The sequence below is a fragment of the Cydia splendana genome, chromosome 6 (genome assembly GCF_910591565.1).
Source record: "Cydia splendana chromosome 6, ilCydSple1.2, whole genome shotgun sequence".
Classification (NCBI taxonomy): domain Eukaryota; kingdom Metazoa; phylum Arthropoda; class Insecta; order Lepidoptera; family Tortricidae; genus Cydia; species Cydia splendana.
Genome location: NC_085965.1, coordinates 9,617,807 through 9,640,442, shown reverse-complemented (window position 1 = coordinate 9,640,442; position 22,636 = coordinate 9,617,807). Strand labels below are relative to the sequence as shown.

The 22,636-nt window shown below is 35.2% G+C and overlaps 1 protein-coding gene across 1 annotated transcript in view; it reads left to right on the top strand.

Moving 5' to 3' along the window:
* LOC134791360 (poly(A)-specific ribonuclease PARN-like) overlaps positions 1 to 17,135 on the top strand; it is a 48,916-nt gene extending 31,781 nt beyond the window's left edge. Inside the window, exons 12-14 of the mRNA XM_063762370.1 lie at positions 15,008 to 15,036; positions 16,124 to 16,266; positions 16,897 to 17,135. Of these exons, the coding sequence (XP_063618440.1) occupies positions 15,008 to 15,036; positions 16,124 to 16,266; positions 16,897 to 17,112 (388 nt within the window). The 3' untranslated portion in view covers positions 17,113 to 17,135. The remainder of the gene's footprint in view (positions 1 to 15,007; positions 15,037 to 16,123; positions 16,267 to 16,896) is intronic.
* Positions 17,136 to 22,636: the final 5,501 nt, after the last annotated feature.

Sequence of the window (22,636 nt, the reverse complement as noted above, 5' to 3'; positions counted from 1 at the left end):
AACCAAACTGTCCTTAATGCAATATGTATTTTTGTAAATTGTTACCCGTTTGGTTGTTTACGGTCTCTGTCGCGCACGAGACTCGTTAGGCAGGTGAGAAAGGGAAGCGTGCTCTTAACTCGTCAGGTTGGCAGCCGTGACAAACGGACGCTATTCTGCTAGTCGCCTTGGATTAGCACTAGAGAGCACGGTGGTTTAAGGCAGGAGCGTACTGAAATGCACAATTCTGTAGATTCTGGGGAGTCGCCGTTTTCTTCACTTCAAAATAAATGCAAGCATACAAAGATGAGACGCAGATTATACACAATTTTGTGTATAATAAACAAAGTGGACACGAGGTCACAATACGTCACTCTTACGTTTGGGTATGCCTCTTCAAATCGTTTTACCAGAAAATATAAAAAATAATAGAATGCCTTGCTGTAATGGACACTTAATGAGTAAGAATAATGGAAGTACAAAAGAGTAATAAATAACTCAAACTCCAGCTACTAGCGTGGAGTATGTTGGCAAGTCCAACAGAACGAATATCTATTAAGTTATTCCTTTTTACATTTCTCTATGCTCTAGTTCTATTCTTGAATTCTGTTACCATGTTAACGGCATAAACACTTCACATTTCCACCAAAAATATGTAAATTGTGCTTTTGATAAAATATAATTATTGTGACTACAAGACGGTTTTACTTCTTCTCCCATACGGAACCAGCCCACTCCACCTCCACCGCTGAACAGAGTATAAGCTCTTCAAGTTGACAATATAAACTTAGCAAAAAGGGAGGTACAGGTTTATAAAGAATCGGCAATCTTTATGTAAAGTCTTGAAGTTCCAAACATCCAAAGCTTATTTTAGCATTTTACCACCAAACCGTCCTTTGGTTAACTACCAACTTGGCACACGTGAATGAATAGCTGAACAGACAAGAGCAAGATCGTGTGTAACATGCATTGTGGACCAATCAGGCTCCCGTTCCGGATTCTAAATAGAATCGCACCCGCGTACACGCAGTTTGTCTTCAAGAAAGAGACAAAACATTTGAATCGAGGCAAGGGCAAGTAGGACGGCAAATCAAGATAACGTTGACGTCGGAGTAATAGCGCCACCCGTCGACTTGCGATTTATCGCACGAGAGGCTTCTGTTAACGACGGTATAAGTCCTCTTTTCAAGTGTGTGGAATGTAATTCTGGAATAACAAGAGTCGGGTTACGGACACGGAAGCTGTTTGTATAAGCTTTAGAATAAAAGACGGCAGCCTTGTTGGCTGAGACTCGGTCTCATACGAAGCCGGCGGTCTTGGGTTCGAAACTAGGGCATATATATTAGTGTGTTGAGCACAATATAGTTTTCATGCTTGAGTCACGTTTTAAATGTATTCTTAAGTATGACTGGATCGGATCGGGCTCCCAGCGCATAGATTGGCAAAGGGATCGAAATACATCCTCTGAATATCCTAAGAAACTCAATAGGGTATTATACTGTACTTAAAATAAATTATTTTACACCATGCATGAAATAAAGCACCAGATAATTATTAGAAAAACACAGACAGCAGTTATTTTTAAACACAAGTTCTATTTAATAAATCGGATAGAAATATAAAAAGTAGGCGAGTTGACCGTGACGTCACGATGTAATGTTTCATATAAATTCCATATTAGCAAATCGTTTTGACAGTTCTAAAAAAGTAACTGATTTGACTAGTAGGAAAATACCCTATTATATATTAACGGACAAGCAGACGACACCGAGGTCAAGAGGGTTCTACATTGTATGTATTAGAGAAATTATATGTGTAGACCACCAAAAAGATGGATTTTGGGTGTAGGTATTACAGCCGCAGGTACTGCTGTAAACTATATGGAAATCATAAATCATTCTTCATTTAATTAATCATATATAGTACTTACTTCGTTGAAGGATTAACGCAATAATCGCGGCCGACATCGGCGCATGCGATCTGCATAAATAAATGAGATTAATGCGTTTAAGCTCATGCCCCAGGACTGAGAGCGTGATAAGAATTATTCGTCGTGATTAACGTTGTACCTTATTATATCACCAATCGATTATACATAAAACACGTTTAAACCACAAGAGAAATTAGACTTATCAGTCCAATTGTGTTTTGACATTTTGATGGTTATAATTCATTTGTAAAAGAATAGATGAGTAAATTCTATGAAAATCCTGGTCACGGCACCAATTGTAAGTTAGTGATTATAATAACCGTTTCACAAAGAATGAAACGTCAAAAATATGAATGTAGTTTCTAAAATTAAAATAAACTGATGTTGTTCCTTCGTAATTTTGATACTGTCAGTCACACAGAGTCAAAGTGAACATATCGTATACGACCAAGACATACGACTCGTGATTCCATCAGCTGTCAAGATACAATATCGTATTGCACCTCTGTTGACTGTGCACTCGCGTACTCGTGCGGTAACCATCATTTATTTACAAATAAGACAGCGTACAAGACCTATCACCGTTAAACCCCGCGCATCTAAGCTTTGTTAACAAAAGCTCTCATGTTTTATCCTTTCTTGTCCTGTAATTATTACTAGCGCGAGCGCAAGCGAGTGAAATTCTTGGTCTAACTGGTACACACCATGAACTCGAGATACGTAAGAACTATTCGTAACCGGTGGGCTCTGTTATACTGGCATCAAAAACGACCAAATTCGGCCACACTCGGTATGCGTTTTGAACAACACCCCTGGAATCCAGCCCGTTTTGCCAAGCTAACAACCCACCTCCAAAACTACAACGACCCATGTTTGTCCACCCCGGAGTCACTTAAGCTGTTCTACCTTTATTTTTAAATCCGTTTAGAAGACTAACAACGCACGTTTAGAAGAATAATGTAGCTTTTCACTACACGCTCTAAACCCACTTTGGACACTTTAGGGACCTGATCAGTTTAAGTTTACATGGTCAAAAGAACAACATCCCAACTCTCTCTGGTCTTTAAATGCACATGGGACGTTCTTCTTTTAAATTCCTATCCGTTTAGTCGAAGCTAACAACATGGTTTTAGAAGAAGAAGAGCGTATGTCGTTGGATGTGTCGTTGTGACACGGACATTGTTGTGTCGAGGGTGGGTTGAAATATAGAGCCGTTTGGCGATCCGACCGACGCACGCGACGCGCGATTAGTGGACGACAGTTGGGTTTCCATGGGCGAGGAGGCTCATTTTACCAGCGTGACTGTGACATGAGATGTCGAGATCTGAGAGGCTGCCGTAAACGTCAGAATTTGAAGATCGACGATATCCCATCTCTGTCGATAAGTACCTACACAAAATTCGATTTTCTAAAGTTCGCGGAAGGCGCCTGAGCACCTGGACAAAGTGGACAACTGACAACAACTAAGCAGTCGGAAAATGCACTTTTGGATTACGCCTTGGATTGGCCTTAGCTTGGTTAGCTTTTATTCAATACGATACATCAAAATGAAGAAAATCAACGAAAAAGAAAAACTTCTAAGTGCCAATCAAATAAAGGCTTATTTCGAATCAGCTAGAATCTACGAGGAGTTGAGTATTATAGTTTTACTAGGTACTGATTTGAAAACATCCTCCCATGTGCCGAAGTTTTTGGTTACTGTATTTTTAACGGCCCGGTTTACTACGTTTTATCAATTTTATGGTACACTTAAATTCAAAATTCGGTACAAACACGACCGTCGCATGTAAGCCCCGCAAATGTCGTTAAAGGTGATATACCAGCGCGCGCCTTGTCGTCGCCGGTTTAACACACGATAAATACGGGTAGCGATTAGACGCGTCCTCAGACCACAGACAAAACATCCTCTAGTCTATGCCTCAGACACGGTTTATACGTACAGTGTTTTCGGACGGGTTTACATGGGGCTACAAGCGAAAGTATACATACCTTTCGTAAAGATGTACAAAAGTCTACACTGCACTACACTACACACACCTGCAATGCGTTTTATAGAGATGCAGTGGAATTTCATTATTTTATTTAAAGAATAAATAGGTAGTTCGTAGGTACAATCAGCTGCAGAGATAAGTAGTAGTAGTTTACAAAGTTTTTTTACCTCAACTAACAACTAGAACCTAGGGCTCTTTCCCACTGAACGGTTTTTTACCGAATCCCGGAAAAATCATAGTTGTGTTCACAGACATTAGTTTGCATCCTGGTTTTTGCGGTACAGCAATGAGAATGAGCAGACCGGGCACATCCTGCAAAAGACTGTATGCAGTAAGGCTAGGAGCCCACTGGTTAATTTTTTTAGAGAAATGAACGTCCAGGAAATGTCAGGATTATTAGACTTTTGTCAGGATGTACCATTTGTTCATAATGACAACCCTGGGCCAGACGGAACGTGACCGTTCTGTATGAAATACTATTACTTATTCTCTGACGCGAGCCCCGCAATCTCCGCATGCCAAAACGTGTTCCATTAGCGAGCCGCGAAAATTTGCGACACGCGACCTGTCGCATGCAACATTTCCGACGAATTGATTGATTTGCTAAACCGGGAGTAATGCGCGTTTGGTACGTGTGGAGTTTTAATTACACTCGCGTTTGCGGCTAATCAGAATTGTTGGCGCGCATTAATAATCATGCAGTATTCCATAAACATAACTTGTTCTGGTAACTTGGGTGTTGGTTTCTCTCACTTGATGATTCACAACTTAATTCTGAGCCTGAGTCTGGCTCGACCCATGTCCGTGGTGCTGACGTAAATAATGATGTTAGAATTTTTTAAATAAAATGATGAAGGTCATACTATACATTCCACAGCGTATTTTCTGAGCTATTTCGACTAAGAATGACAGAAGTCCTACGATTTTGCACGAAGTGTTCCGTTCGTGATAGCGAGAAGTCGGCAAGTCCCTTAAGATACATTGTGTTGTCGGCGAGGGTATCAATCCTTTTAATACAGTAAATCATCATAGGTGCCTATAAAGGGCGGCAATCATGTGACACCTCTGCATTTGCAAGGATCTATCTATACGATGCGCGATCCCGCTTATTAATCTTCACTATACTGTTTATCACCGTTAGATAAAAACAAGACAAGTGATCCCATAAGTGTTCCGTGAACAAAGTTTTATACGGAACACTAAAAATCATCCTTATTAACATCGATAAAGTGGTACCTTTTGCCTGAAACGTCACAAATAGCAGGTTTTCTTTAAAGGCAAGCGAAATTCATTTATCCGTAAGAAGAGCGGTGGATTTTCATAATGCCGTCAGCGAGACGCTCGCGGGTCAATCAAATACAATTACTATGTGGCTTACAACGAGAGGTAGCCCAGTCAACAGGAGTTCCTTATAAAGGCCTTAGGCCATGATAATTATTTTGTAGTTTGGATAATTTGAGGAGCAGGACTAGAATAGAAACGTAGATGGGTGTCCATAATTTTATTCATTTATTTATTAGTCGTATTGCGATACTTTAAAGACATTACTTACTATTATTTTTTCCCTGTATCTGGAAACGCATTTTGATTGAAAGTTAGTTACTTTATTTGACAGTCGATAATAGCTATCTTCTCATGACACTTGTACTCAAACCAAAAATAAATTTGTTCGTTCTTTGCATTCGGTCAATCCAATAGAAAATATGGAACAATGTGTTATGGCAGATTATCAGCATATTTCGTTTCAAATACGGGTATTAGGTCACTCAAATGTTGCTAGAGTCTGTGCGGAAAGAGAAGAGTCTTTGAATGTATTGGTTCCCATATTTTCCACGACTTCTCTTTCCGCACAGACTCTATATATATAAAGCTAGGAACATATATGAAGGCTCATCCTTCTCCAGTGAACTAAACGACTTAACACCACGTAGGTATAGGTACCGTGTGATCTAACACGTTGACTAGACTAACAACCATTTATTCAGCGTATGTCTCGCGCTGTGACGCTGACGCTAACTGCCGCCATTTTGGCGCGGATGGCCATCCAAGATGGAGGCGGCGTGTGCGCAATATTAGCATTGCTGTTAGGGAATATTGTTAGCATGATCTACCGCTCATCAGAAAACAAAAGTGCGCCGACGTAATTATTCTAACTTCTATACGAGCCGTGTTAATCTATTGACGATCGATTTAGAACTGTGTGCGTAGAACATTAAAGTCATAATTTAAGTAGGGTTCTTGGATAGTTGGAAATGCTTTGGAAGAACGTGAATATCTTGATGTACTGTAGTCGCTTTTAGATGAAAAACTTAGAAATAGCTAACCAGTTAAAGTATCTTTTTGATCGACATGATGGTTTTGGGGAGGTATTCGAATGATTTTTGTTGCTTGCATGCTAACTTACCTAACCCTTAGTACGTCACGACTATTTTATATAAGACTCCATATTATTGAATTGCAGTAAGGTTAAGCGTGCGCGTTTGTCTACGTTTTTGGCGGTCAAAGCCGTTTTTGGCCTGCACCCAAAACTACGAACTTTATAAAGTTTTATTGTATTCTATTCTATTCTGAAACGAAAAGTGCTTACGTCATAGTACAAATTATGTAGAAGAATGGCGTCGTACGCCTATATTACTGAACCTGGCTAAAAATAGCCTGTAGTCAATTTCGAAATAAATACGACAAAATGACTTTTGCTTTTCGCTTACAACTTCTAGGATCTAAACTGAAATATAAAGTTAATATATTACATATAAGACTCGTCTGTATGACTTTTTGACAAGCAGCAAAGTCTTGCCCAAATTCTGCTCTACCTACATTCGAAAACCCATCCAATTATATACCTAATACCTGAACTATAAGGTACAGAATTGAACGATACATATCCTAAGCTTAGTAGAACTGCAGTCTTAATTCGAATAAGTCGTGTCCCGTTTGACACAAGTGGAAAGTTACGACGTTTTGTCGGTTCAAGTGTTAAAGTTCAGTGTTGAGAAGATTAACAGTCATTGTGTGGCGATAACCTGCAGTTAGTGTTTAGACTTTAGAGACCAGTAGACGCTTCGGGCTATCATGCTCTCATTAACAGTGGCCTCCTGGAGTGAGTGAATACTGTAAAGAGGGCGACCTATCTGGAGGACGACGTGGGCATAGAAAACACACAGTAGACTTTCTTTCAATATATTTGAGACGTATTTATAACAAGATCAACATCTATACTAGGTAGCTGCCTCTGATCGAATGCCGAATGCGCACCGTGTTCTATTTGACAGCGGGCTGATATTCCAAATTTAAATATCATAACTAACCAGTCACAGATTAAAAAGGCTGTAAAGGTTGCAAACCTTTACAATACCTCGTAGGTACAAGTCTTAGAGGATATAACCAACGGAGACGCCATGTCTAAAATCTTCGGTACAAAATAGTCTGCCGTTTTTTGCGGGGTACGTCAAATGTATAGGTACGTCATGTCAGATAAACGTCAGTCCATACATATGGTTGACATATGGTTGACCATTGGCCGCCTTTTTTCGACAGAGGGGAACGCCTGTTAATGGCGGCTCCATTGTTAATTACTCCGAGGTACAAGTAGTAGACAACAACAGGGTGGCCCAAAAATACTTTGTCAAAATTTTAACTGCGGCATATTGTTGATAAGTTAAGGAGTAAATTGTTTTACAACACCTCTTAAATTGCGTTTTTTAACAATTCAATCGATATTGCGGGTTTACCATGCAAATCCATACAGTTATTCATACAAACATTTCTAGTAGGAAACTAGATTCCGCGACGTAGCAACCGCATTACCGATCACTGTAAAAGATCATTGTCCAGTCCCTGTAGTAATATTTTGAGTAATCGCGTTTTAAGGGTTCCGTACCTCAAAAGGAATAAACGGAATCCTTATAGAATCACTCGTGTGTCTGGCTGTCCGTCTGTCACAGCCTATTTTCTCCGAAACTACTGAACCAATTAAGTTGAAATTTAGTACTCACATGTAAGTCTGTGACCCAAAGACGGACATGTAACGTAAATAAATGAATTTTAAACATAGGGGGCACCTTTGGGGGGTAAATAAGACAATTATAATTAGGTATATATCAGATTAAATTTTTTTGAACACTAATATATGTAGAAAATAAAGAAAACTTAGATTCACATTCATATGCCTCTATATTAAATTGTAAGTACTTAGGTAAACTAATGTCATCATTCAAAAAAAAAAAAAAAACATTCCAACCTTAATTTGTAAAAAATTATGCAAGAAATAAAAGGCTTTTTTATTTTTTTATTTTATTTTATATATCAAATGAAAGAGCTCATTGTGAGAATCTCAAATATATTTCTTTTATAATTTTAAGATAAATAGTTTAGAAGTAATTTAAGAAAATAGACAATAAAATACCATCCCCCCCTTTATCTTCGAAACTACTAAGTCTAAAATTTTGAAAAAAAAATACAAAAAGTACGTCTTTATCTATAGATGATACGAAAACTTATTAGAAATGTGATGCAGTAATGCTTGAGTCGGACTTAATTACTTAGTTTTTGATCCGATCCCTACGGGTTTTTTAAAGACATTTCACCCACGTTTCACATAAAAAATACATTGTTGAAAATTGTGTAATGTACGGAACCCTTGGAACGCGAGTCCGACTCGCACTTGGCCAGTTTTAAAGTGTGGAACAATGTCAAAATGTATGTTCATAGGCTTATAGGCCGAGACTAGGCTTTTTTTAAGTAAAAAAAGTTGTGTTAAATATATTACACTGTGGTAACAAAACATATAAGCAGAGAGTAATAGTTCATTAAATGCTCTAAATTTTGAGATGAAAATCTCATTTTCCGAAAAAAGCGACTAGACTGTTCTTTCCGTGTACCTTTCAAATAACTTAACACTTCCGTTAATTACTCTTTTAATCCTAAATTCCCGTTTGTTCCAAACGCGTTGAAGCACATCCCAATAACGAGTCTTATTAGTGGCCATGGATACAAAACCTAGGATACAAGTCAATCATCGGACGGTAGCGCCAGGCGCGCCGAGCACCATATACGGCATGAGTTTGATTTGCGACGCGTCGGTTACTGTAATAACATAATACTACATTTATTTCATATGATAAGTATAGTTAGGTCGATGAAAAGAGCAAATGTAAAAAAAAAAAACCTCGAAAACATCGTACAAACAGCAACACTTAACTGTCCATCGGTGGATATATGCCTTTAGTAATAAGGTTTACGTAGGTACTATCAGTTAACAGTATGGGTGATGGTACGAAGAGTATTAGGAAATAAGTGAAATGACAGTTACAATAGTATTACTATCTATTCTTTTTGATAGTATTAAAACATTTTAAAAGAGCACAATTTCGAAGGTTTATTCAAGTTGAAATTAATGAAAATGTATCGGTGGAGGAATTAATGTTTCTGATTGATTAACTAAACGTCGTTAAATACAGTCAACTAACAGAAGTGTAAATTTGCCACACAAGCTCTGAAAATCCCGATTACATTGCAGACAGTTTGGTGCAATAGGCCTTAAAAAGAAAAAAATTAAATTGAATACGTCCTGCCTGCGTAACGGTCTCGACATTAGGCAGGAGAAGTATACTCATAAATGTAAGCCCTGGTTCTTTCCTTTCGTATTCTTAGGTTGACCCTACTTTGCTCTGCTGCTGCCAAGTTAGCGCGACCTGACTGCATGTAGTGTCTAATCTAATGGATACGGGAAGCCAGCCATTGATGCCGTGTGTCGCGACAGGCCGGCGTTTCTTTCGTCTACTCTTGTGACATCTCTTGGTGTCAGCTCGATTTCTGATGATTTTTATTTCTATTTTAAACGTTACATCGGGGCTGGTACACTTAGTCGGTAAACAGAATACAACTAATAAGAGCCTCCACAAGACGACGCTTAGATCAAAATATAGATAAATAACTTGCTAGGGTCAACAGATTTTTATTTTAAGAGCCCATCAACGTGTACACTAGCGCCACTGCTAAATAATCGGGATTATTTAAATTTAACGATAGGTATTTAAAAAAAGGGGGCCGCTACGTACTGTATTTTGTATTGAAGTACGTTTTGAATACATCAAACTAGTTTTTATGTTACTGGATACGTATATATCTCTTTAAGGGTTTACTAACGAATGGGCCAAAAACCTTTCCCAAAGTATCACATCCCAAAGCATGTTTCCCAAATTATCATTTCCCAAAAAAATGTTTGGCAAAACAACTTATGGCAATTTTTCAGTTTACTTAGCAATAGTCTTTTTTGGCAAGTTATTGTTTAGCAAATAATTACTTAGACAAGTTTCATTTTACCAAGTATTATTTAGACAAATGTATCATTATATCATTAAGCATAACTTACATGTCCCAAAATATTGCATGGCGTTAATACGAGAAAAAAAGTGTCCCCAAAATTTCATACAAATGCACCAAAAACTTGGGGATAATTTTTCTCAGTAAGAATCGAGAAAGCTACTGATTCTGAGTAGAAATATTATATAAATTCAAAATTCTAACATTTAGGTCGGCTCGCGCGCTGTAAGGTCACAGTTCTACCTAACACTCCTCCTCGCTTCGCTCGTCGTCGTACCTACACCGACCTGCCTTAAAGGAGTGTTATGTAAAACGCTCAATCTCCGCCATTTTCAAATTTAGAAAAAAGTTTTCCAAGTTAAAGTAGTCTATTTTGGCGTGTTCTATACGTTACAATCATTTAAAATATATGTCATAATGACACCACTCTCGATGAAAATTTTCCATTTCCCAGCTCCCTTTAAAAACATCAATCTTTGGAGGCGTCAAACTCGGCCATTTTTTATTTTAGAGAAAAGTTTTTTCAATAAAAGATGCTTATTTTGACGTGATCTATACATTACAATCATTTAAAATATGACACCACTTTGTCAAAAATAATTCTGTCCCAGCCCCCCCTTTGCTACAGTCCAACCAAAACGTTTGCTAAATAAGTTTTTGTCCTAATAACATTAGACAAAGTAAAATTATGCCAAATGATAATTTGATCAAATAAATTATAAGAGAAGTGTAACTTTGCTAAAGGTTCCTTTGGGAAATGAAACTATTGCGATAAGTTTATTGGGAAGTGAAATTTGGCGAAAGGTATTTGGCCCAAACGAAAGTACACCCTCTTTAAGTAAAGCTATTATTATCTTATATAATATAATATATTATCTGATATAATTTATTTGATCAAATTATCATTTAGTTGATATTTTGGCGCGTAGTCTCATCTCTCTATTGTTGCTGACTGTAAATCTGCCGGTTTTCTAATTCTACATTGAATTATGTATGAAATATTGATCAGACGATTCCAACGTCTTTACACGAGTGTATATGTCCAAGAGTGACACACGCCGAATATGGTCGGGTGGAACGTATCGTTTAAGATTATGATATATTGCCGTCGCGGCCGTCATGTTTACGTATTTATAAGTATAAATCGTATAAGTGAGATGTTACGCTATTACCATGGGTGTCAGTTTATGTGGGTCTACCCAGGGTAAATTGATCTAGAGGTTCGTAACAACTATACACGTCCGGAAGGAGCTTTTATCTGGTATGCCTGAGCCTATCCAATCGCCTGCGTTGGGTGACCATTTGGGAATCCATGGTTCCAGGTTCTAAAGCCAAATATATATATAATGTGTTGATTTTCTATTGGCATTTTCCTAAATAATTAAAACTAAGCATAGGGAAATGAGAAAATTAGAAGTATGCCAAAACTCCATGCAGAGGACCCTATTAGACATAAAATTAAAGGACAGAGAAAGACTAACGGACATTAGACAAAAAACAAAGGTGATCCCCATAACAAAAACTGTTAAAAAACTTAAGTGGAGATGGACGGGTCATATGATCAGAGGCCCTAACCCATTGGTACCCCAGAGATGCTAAAAGAGAGAGGCAGACAGATACTAAGGTGGGAAGATGATATAAAGAAGGCTGCTGGACCAGCTTGGAGTAGGGAAGTGCGGGAGAGAGAGCGCTGGAAGGTTTTAGAGGAGGCCTATGTCAGTGGACAAGCTAGAAATAATTAAAAAAAAGACGAAATAAAATAATACATGTAACTACACATAATATCTCGCAATAAAGGCTATCTTTATCATTCATAAAGATAAATTATAGGGCAATAAGTAAGCTTATAGAGTGCTCACTGTGTGTTTGATCTTTTTAACATGATCCTTATATGTAAGTATGAGTAGGTTGTAAGATTAAATTCAGTAACATAAAAAAGAGATTTACCGATAATACATGTAGTTATTGCATAACAGAGCAACAAAGCAAGCTTGATAATTAAGAACACAGTTCAACGCAAGACTAATACGACTTCGTGTAATGTCATAATTAGGGGAATGGCATTGAGTGAAATATGCTCACAATTATTCATGCCGTCAGTCTGTGGAGCAAAGTAAGTGTTAGTATTTAGTTAAGATATAAATCACAGCGCGCTTTTATCTCCTACAGTCTAGATCTAGGCTTTAACGGTATTGTCACGTGCTGAAATAGCCAATTAGCGTTTTATGTACAGGTGACTTCGTTTATATTACCTATATATCTAATATCTACTTCATAGAAACATGAGGACAAAAAGGGTTAATACATCTGCTATTTAAAGAGAAACATCTAAATTTGAAACAGAAATACCCACAAAATGTGCTAACGATAATTATTGTAATTACACAAAAATGTTGGTTAATAAGTAAAAGCACTGGCAGGTGTGTAAAATATACTTGTACCCCAACCCAACTTGTAACCCAAGTAACATTTTAGTCCTATAATTTTGGGTTTAATCGCTAAAAGCTTGTATAATAAATAGACGTCGTATTAAGGTTTGAGAGGTGACCGCCTGTCGTATAAAAGCGTTCGGTTGACATCTTTTTGCTCTACAGCTAACACATATGTTACATTAGCAATTGATGTAAAGGTTTACTTCATTTTATAGAGCCGTTATTTATAGGCGTAGGTATATTATAACAGGTCCTTAATCAAAAGAAAATTTATAGAAAGCGCCAATTGAAACTTTTTAGTGCATGGAAATTAGTTCATATCTGCCATCCCGATACATTTGTAGTTTTCGAATTGATTTTGTCGGTATACGATTGCCACCTTGGGCAATTGGGCATGCCTCAGAGCAAATATCTTTTGTAAACTTTCGTGGGCCCAAATTCTTATAGTATTCGACATAAATGTCAACTGTCACATAGATTAATGTTGTACCTATTAAGCCAGGCGCTATAGTCTCGCATTCCAATAATAAAATTCAAAGGTGCGAAATTAATTTAATATTTTCCCGTAGAGCCCTGATTAAAACTGACACTGGCTGTCAAACGCTCTCGCACACTTTATGTCGTCGTATTCAGTGCAAATTAATGGGTTACGGCCATAGCGAACTGATTTGCTTTGTGAGCTTCGTGGGCAGGATGGCCACTTGGGCAAGGTATTTCTATCGGTTACCCAGCCAGCGCGAGTCGATGGCTCGGACAATCCAGTATAGGAAATAACGTTACGCTCATGCGATTACATTAAAGTCGAATACATTAGTACCTTATCAAAAAACTATAACCAGACCTGCTAGCATGAGTTGTTTCTCGCGCGAGACTCCATACATCTAGCGCTACTTCAAGTATGGACTCGCAGAACGCAACTTATGCTAGGCCGCTAGTTCGTATATAAAAACATGGGAAAAATACTTACTTTTCTATAGAATCTATTGGACGTCAAGACGTCAGACGAATTACGTATAGAGAATAAACGGTATCGGTATATCGGTTTGCTTCCAAACTCGCCTCCTCACGATAACGGCGGGAATACACGGGCAGGTTGCGCAGGCGGTGACAATTAGCGCGGCTCGTGACCGCGGCGCCGCGCGCGCATGTCGCTGCGACAGGTGGATCCGCGGGGACTATAAGACCGGGTCCGAACTGTCGGTGATCGTACAATCACTAAAATATTGGAAGCTTCGTATTTCCCCACTGAGTAACCTCAGTCAGTCCAATGATTGAAACCTCCGGTGACAATTAGCGCGGGTCGTGACCGCGGCGCCGCGCGCGCATGTCGCCGCGACAGGTGGATCCGCGGGGACTAAGAGCAGGTCCGTGCGGACGTGTCGATCGTACGTTTAATAACATTTTAATTTATGGTTAGTTATAGTTAGTTTTCAACGTTAATCAGTTCTTTGATTGTAACCGCGCCGGTGACAATTAGCGCGGCACGTGACCGCAGCACCACGCGCGCATATCCGTATGAATTAAAACTTAACAAAATACAGATAAATATAAGTTCCATACAGTTTTTGCTAATATTTGTCCTTGAAAAAAAAAACCTTTCTTTTTACGAAAAGCAAACCCTTCACCACATAAAATGATTTCGTTATCAGTTTTCCTATGTTCAATTCAATTCAAAATGTGCCCAATGAAATTCGAAAGACCCACAGCAAGCCATCTATACCAATATTACTAATCTATAGGTATAATCAATGTCCTATTTTTGCGCGTCTACGTCACCTAGTCTATGGCCTAAGACTATTAGCTAGATCGTCCCCAATTAAAGACACCTCATGTTCAAATAAACGACCCTCCTAAGTGCTCGAGCCGCTTGAAGACTTAAAAATAGCGAGAACGACTCTGAGGTATTTTTCTGGACGAGAGTGCGCGGATTTAAATTAATTAGGATGCTGTTAACCACGGACTTGGTCACGTATTTCCACTAAGTAACAGTGCCGAAAAAAAAACGCATGTCTAAAAAACAACCTATTTAAGATAATACCAATTTATGCACCTAGGTAATAGTTATCTGCTTGTTACCTGTGACTATATACGATAAAACGTAACATCCGATACGACAATACGATACGGTACGATATTACCTACGTAAACCTTTTAATAAGGCACTTATTACTTATTGAAAATCTTTATGCATGCATGTATCACTTTTATAAGACCTCTTTTGTGTAAAATTTTATTTTATGTAATCTTTAATATTTTTTTTTATATAAGTACTTATAATTATTTTCTGGAATAGAAAGGTTATTATTAACATATAGGAACTTGCCTAATATAAAACTTTCCTTTTGTTACAGAACTCCTGACACCCCCAGACCACGGCAGGGTACAATTTTAATAGTTATTACGAGTAATAGTTACGGTTAAATAATTTAGCAAATTCTACCTATGAAGATGAAATGATGACCATCATTATCTTAAGCAGTTAAAATTAACGGTTATTTTAGGGTTATCGACAAGGATCTGAATAGGTAATGGATTGTTATTAGACAGTGATATTGAACAGATAGTATGGACATGGCCGCCTGGCCGGACATTGCAGGACGTAGTGTACCTAATTTATAAAATGAAAAAAAAAAAAATTGCATGGTAATCGCGTGGCATGTGTTGCTAATTAGATTTTTCGTGATTGGGAGAAATGTTAACGGTGGAGGTGTTTTTCCAGCATCGGAACATTGTAAGCTCAAAATAAAGATACTTATTGCATATTCTCAATCAAACATTGTCATCATCACCTTTTGGCTATGTACGGTCGAAAGTATTAATTTATTACCCATTTCGTACCTTGTCACAGTGACAATCAATATGAAAGTCCCTAGAGACCTCATACTATTGCCACTGTGACAAGGTACAAAATGGGTCATAAATTAAAACCTTCGACTATATGTTTTCTAATGGGCACGAACACAACGAACCATAGTTTCGCAAAATGTCAGTTTCTCAAGATTTGATTTCATTAATTTTGAAGTAATTTTGGCTAGTTGACTTTAAACTACAAAATGGTTACACGAGTTGATCGTGAGTTCCATGAGTTCAACAGGAAATTGAGTCTAGGCTAGGTAAACCGCCACGAAAATACCTCGCGACAGATTGTCATAGTTAATTCCTAAAACAAGATATTGAAATTTAATTCTTTGGCATGTCCATGTTCAGACGACGCACCTCAATCTCGTGAAACTTAATCCTATTCAGATCATTGGTTAGCCAGACAGTACGACTATTACTTAAGATTTACAGTGGTGTAGAATTGTGATGATTAGAGCAAACATTTATTGTGCGTTTTAGTGGTCATAAAGTTGCGTTATAAAGACGATTTTCTTGGCGTGGGAGCTCTAGCGCTTTACCACTTAACACAAACATGTGTTTTGAATTTGAAAACTTATAAAAATAACGGGTTTGTTATATTTCTTTAGCCATTAGCACAACAAGCGTCTCTCCTGCTCCTCCAAAGTCTCCCGTCAAGGAAATTAAAGAACCAATCAAAGAGCGCCCGCGCAGCAACAGCCTGACGTCACCACCGCCCAACAGGAAGAGGACCAGCTCCGGTGTGTTCCAGGTGAGTTCCACGGCAAAATGTATTTTGTGACGTTGAAATAAAGATGAAGGTTCTCTGCTCTAAGAGCCACCACCGTCAAATAGGAAAAGGAGCTCAGGTGAGTCGCACGTCAATATATCTTAAGGCGTTGATATAATGGTCAAAGTCTATCAATTAACTTAAAAGAGCCACCCACAAGAGAACCAGCTCCGGCGGTCTTTCCAGCGAGTGGCATCTTGAGACTTAAAACAGCGATTAAAGTCATCCTGTCTCCCGTCAAGGACTTCCATAGAGCGGACCGAATAGAGAGATTGCTAGCAATTAATGAGAGCGGTAATTATTAATGTGGAAGACCGGCATATAACATTTTTGGTTGGGAAGACCGTCATAGGCAAGAACTCTTGTATTTATATACGTACTTTGCTCAAACACAGTCAAAAAAGAAGAGCTTCGCTCCTTCTGCTCTACCGACCGTCTTTAAGTGGAGTATGTGTACAAGTGCAAGGGTTAGAAGCGACGAAGCTTGTCGACGGTATTACCTGATCTAGACGGTCTTCTCCACATTAATCTTACCTTGGTTCTCTTATTGAGAAACAAGATTTTTTACTAGATAAGGTCAATGAAACTTATCAGATGCATTTTTTTTCACAGGTTGACGAAACGGAGCCGCCGCCGAAGAAGCCCGAGCCCTCCCGAAAGAGGCCTGAAGTCAACGGCAAGAAGGACTCTAGTGAACCTAAGAAGGGAAAGCAAGAAAAGGACAACGAAAAGGCAAAGAAGCCAGAAAAGAAAGTGATAGAACGATTCGATGAAGAGGCTAAGACGGAATGCGTGTCTGCGTTCAAAGAGAGCGATAGTTGGGATTAAGAATAAATGTTTAAATGTCTGTATTTCTTGGATTTTATTACACTTTCCTGCCTTTACTCATTGGACTAAGACACAGTACTACCTGGTTAATTACAGTGGTCGTCTTTCATTTGACGAGAGAGAAAACATAGTTAGAATCATGATAAGAACCATGATGTATGTGAGCGAAGCTTAAGTCCATGAGTGAGAAAGTTTTAAATGTTTTTTAATGTCTAAAACATCTCATGACTGTCATTGACGATCGGCTGACCGCATTTCTTCTAGCTTCCATAAGCCTGCTTTGGGAAATACAATGTCCAGGAAATACAAGAAACATAATATACAGGAAATAATACATTCAGAAGCACAATGCGATGTTTTCCATTCCTGCAGCGAAGCTCGGCGTCGCCAGCACGTTTGGGATTTCCAAGGGCATTGCATTAAGGAGGCACATGCCACTTTGAAACCCCAGCTATGCGGCGACCCTTAACGTAGGCACCTACATAACACCATATACAAAAGTTCTTATGTCAATTCGTAACGTTTCATTTAGCATCAATACTTTACGCACTGGTTGAAGGTTTGACTGAATAAAGCTCCAACATAAGCACTTTCTACTAGAAAATCACCGTACAAATTCTTTACCAACCGCCTGAAATAAATGAAAGACCTACACTAAAATAGTATAGGTTGGTATAGGTAATCCTTTTACAATACATAATTACGTCGTGGCTTAATCTGAGATTTTGGTCATTTCGTATGCGTGTGTATGACGTGTATGTATGTTGGTTATGCCATTTTAGAATTGATCACTTCATGATACTTACCCTTATCAATGGATAAATTAGGTTTGACTTTTTCATGATGTGATCAATCGATAACTTCACGACATTATTGAAATGATCATTTCTACGCTGGCTATGATATATAAGTTTTATCAGGAAACGTATAATATAGAGATGCAACGGATAGTTGTTTGGCCGGATACCGGATATCCGGCCGCCGAATGTTCGGCCGTCGGAACTATACCTACATTTCGGTATTTAAGGTGCGCATTGTGCAGGTTTTGAAATTTAATTCATTTTTATTTTTAATTTGATCTGTTTCCTAGTGAACATTCTAGGTTCGAAATGAGTGCGCGTGCAAGTCAGTGGAATGTTTAAATTTTTATAATAATAAACGAGTACGATTATGACAGTGACTGTATCTTAAATCCAATTTTGTTTACTCCGAAATCAAGCAATGTTACTATCCGGTATCCGGCCAGATAGTAGGTCACTATCCGGTATCCAGCCGGATATTAAAATAATGGCCGGGTAGGCCGGATACCGGATAGTAACCGAATATCTGGTGCATCTCTAGTATAATATGATACCATATATGTCAACGCGTAGGAATTAGCCATATTAAATTTGCAACGATATTGAAATGGTTCTCGATACACCTGCTTATGAAATAATTTTCATTATAACCTCTATTTATTAGTAACCGTAACATAATTATTTCGAGTACAAACAGAGTTGACCTCCTACGTTGACGGAACAGTGGGGATTGTCCCATACAATGTCAAGTATCTTCATTAGTATTGATTGAGCGCTTTGAGCAGGCCGCGCATTGTGCGATCGAAGAAATACTCCAAGCCACCTACATACATGTGTATTGCTAATATTCGACAGAAATGCTTGCACGACTGGCGCAAATTCTTAAGATGACGTCAACTACAGCTGTATTAGGGCTCATTTAGACGATGCGAGAACTCGCATGCGAGTTTCATTACATTGCGGGTTTTGATCAGGGACAGGAACCGGTTACCTTAACCAGGGTTTTTCATAGGGTTATTTTAGAGGTGTTTATAAAAACCCCTACCATAACGGTAACCGCTTAATAAGGTAACACTTTGATTCGGTAACCGTATCAGATCGAGTTAACCTCTGTTACCGGTAACCGAAATAAAAACCCAGTCTATTCAGTTACCTCATTATGAGGTTTTTGACCAGTTCAAACGATTGTAATCTTTACGCACACTTAAATTCAACTTATTATTGAATAACCGAGGTTGGTATGGGCGGTCTATGAAGCCTCCAGCACAAACAAGTTTTTTTGCCTTTCCTTTGTTTATCTTTATACCTACCTGTGTGGTGTGTTCTTATTATAAATATTATTATATTATAACTAAAATAATTAAAAAAAAATTAAATAAGTTTAATAAATGAAATAAATGAAATTGAAATAAATTAAATAAATTAAATAAATTAAATAAATTAAATAAATTAAATAAATTAAATAAATTAAATAAATTAAATAAATTAAATAAATTAAATAAATTAAATAAATTAAATAAATTAAATAAATTAAATAAATTAAATAAATTAAATAAATTAAATAAATTAAATAAATTAAATAAATTAAATAAATTAAATAAATTAAATAAATTAAATAAATTTAATAAATTTAATAAATTTAATAAATTTAATAAATTTAATAAATTTAATAAATTTAATAAATTAAATAAATTAAAAATATGCTCCGCCCACACCTGTGCTTGCGGCAAGGACGTGGACCAGCTAGGTCGACATGGCCTCTCTTGCATCAAAAGCGCCGGCCGTTTATATCGCCACGGCACCATCAATGATTTGGTTCGGCGGTCGCTTGCTACCGTTTCTGTGCCTGCTACTTTAGAACCCTCAGGCATGGCGAGAGACGATGGTAAGCGACCGGACGGAGCCACACTGGTGCCGTGGAGACTGGGTAGGCCTTTGGTGTGGGACGCTACATGCGTAGACACCTTTGCGCAGTCCCACATCCAGGCTACCCGGGCACAGGCTGGCGCTGCTGCCGACCAGGCCCAACTACTCAAGCGCCGCAAATACTCATCTTTACTGCAAGATTATGAGTTTGCGGCGCTTGCAGTGGAAACAATGGGTCCTTGGTCGGCGGACATGAAAACTTTCATGGGGGACCTGTCGACACGGCTGGTCGACGCTTCGGGAGACCATAGGGCTGGCGCTTACCTCTCCCAGCGCATATCGCTGGCAATACAGAGAGGTAACGCAGCCAGCGTTATGGGCTCAATGCCGCAGGCGGAGGTTCTAGAAGGGGTATTCTCTTTATAAGTAACTTCTTTTTATTTTTATATATTTTATTAGTATAATTTAGTTTTTATATAATATTATAAGTATTAGTTAAATTTTTAAGTAGGTTTATTTTAATTTTAGTTTAGTTTTTAAATCTTTAATCCATAGTTAATTTTAATGTTGTTTTTTTTATTACTTAAGACTGAATGTAATTAAATCTATTAGACATATTTTAGACATCACCAAGATACGATAACCATATGTTTAAATAAATTAAATAAATTAAATAAATTAAATAAATTAAATAAATTAAATAAATTAAATAAATTAAATAAATTAAATAAATTTAATAAATTTAATAAATTTAATAAATTAAATAAATTAATAAAATTAAATATATTAAATAAATTAAATAAATTAAATAAATTAAATAAATGAAATAAATGAAATAAATGAAATAAATGAAATAAATGAAATAAATGAAATAAATGAAATAAATGAAATAAATGAAATAAATGAAATAAATGAAATAAATGAAATAAATGAAATAAATGAAATAAATGAAATAAATGAAATAAATGAAATAAATGAAATAAATGAAATAAATGAAATAAATGAAATAAATGAAATAAATGAAATAAATGAAATAAATGAAATAAATGAAATAAATGAAATAAATGAAATAAATGAAATAAATGAAATAAATGAAATAAATGAAATAAATGAAATAAATGAAATAAATGAAATAAATGAAATAAATGAAATAAATGAAATAAATGAAATAAATGAAATAAATGAAATAAATGAAATAAATGAAATAAATGAAATAAATGAAATAAATGAAATAAATGAAATAAATGAAATAAATGAAATAAATGAAATAAATGAAATAAATGAAATAAATGAAATAAATGAAATAAATGAAATAAATGAAATAAATGAAATAAATGAAATTAATTCAATAAATTCAATAAATTCAATAAATTCAATAAATTCAATAAATTCAATAAATTCAATAAATTCAATAAATTCAATAAATTCAATAAATTCAATAAATTCAATAAATTCAATAAATTCAATAAATTCAATAAATTCAATAAATTCAATAAATTCAATAAATTCAATAAATTCAATAAATTCAATAAATTCAATAAATTCAATAAATTCAATAAATTCAATAAATTCAATAAATTCAATAAATTCAATAAATTCAATAAATTCAATAAATTCAATAAATTCAATAAATTCAATAAATTCAATAAATTCAATAAATTCAATAAATTCAATAAATTCAATAAATTCAATAAATTCAATAAATTAAATAAATTAAATAAATTAAATAAATTAAATAAATTAAATAAATTAAATAAATTAAATAAATTAAATAAATTAAATAAATTAAATAAATTAAATAAATTAAATAAATTAAATAAATTAAATAAATTAAATAAATTAAATAAATTAAATAAATTAAATAAATTAAATAAATTAAATAAATTAAATAAATTAAATAAATTAAATAAATTAAATAAATTAAATAAATTAAATAAATTAAATAAATTAAATAAATTAAATAAATTAAATAAATTAAATAAATTAAATAAATTAAATAAATTAAATAAATTAAATAAATTAAATAAATTAAATAAATTAAATAAATTAAATAAATTAAATAAATTAAATAAATTAAATAAATTAAATAAATTAAATAAATTAAATAAATTAAATAAATTAAATAAATTAAATAAATTAAATAAATTAAATAAATTAAATAAATTAAATAAATTAAATAAATTAAATAAATTAAATAAATTAAATAAATTAAATAAATTAAATAAATTAAATAAATTAAATAAATTAAATAAATTAAATAAATTAAATAAATTAAATAAATTAAATAAATTAAATAAATTAAATAAATTAAATAAATTAAATAAATTAAATAAATTAAATAAATTAAATAAATTAAATAAATTAAATAAATTAAATAAATTAAATAAATTAAATAAATTAAATAAATTAAATAAATTAAATAAATTAAATAAATTAAATAAATTAAATAAATTAAATAAATTAAATAAATTAAATAAATTAAATAAATAAATTAAATTAAATAAATTAAATTAAATAAACTTAATAAATAAAGTCAATAAAATCAACAAAATATAAATAAAGTAAATAAAATAAACAATTTTTTTAGTATTTTTTTTTAGTTCTGATGGCACATCACTAAAACTACTTTTCTCAAAAATGGACGGCAAAGTCGACTTTGACGTTTAAAAAATTGATCGCGAAGCGCGTAGTTTATGGTCAGTCAAAAATTAAAAAGTTAAAAACATTGCAGTCTCGATTTTGGGACTGCAATGTTGCATACAAATTCCATTATTTGTCGTGTTCCAAACTTTTTAAAAGTTGAAATGGCCATATCAAATAAAGACACAGGCCCATTAAACAGCCAAAGAGATGATTAG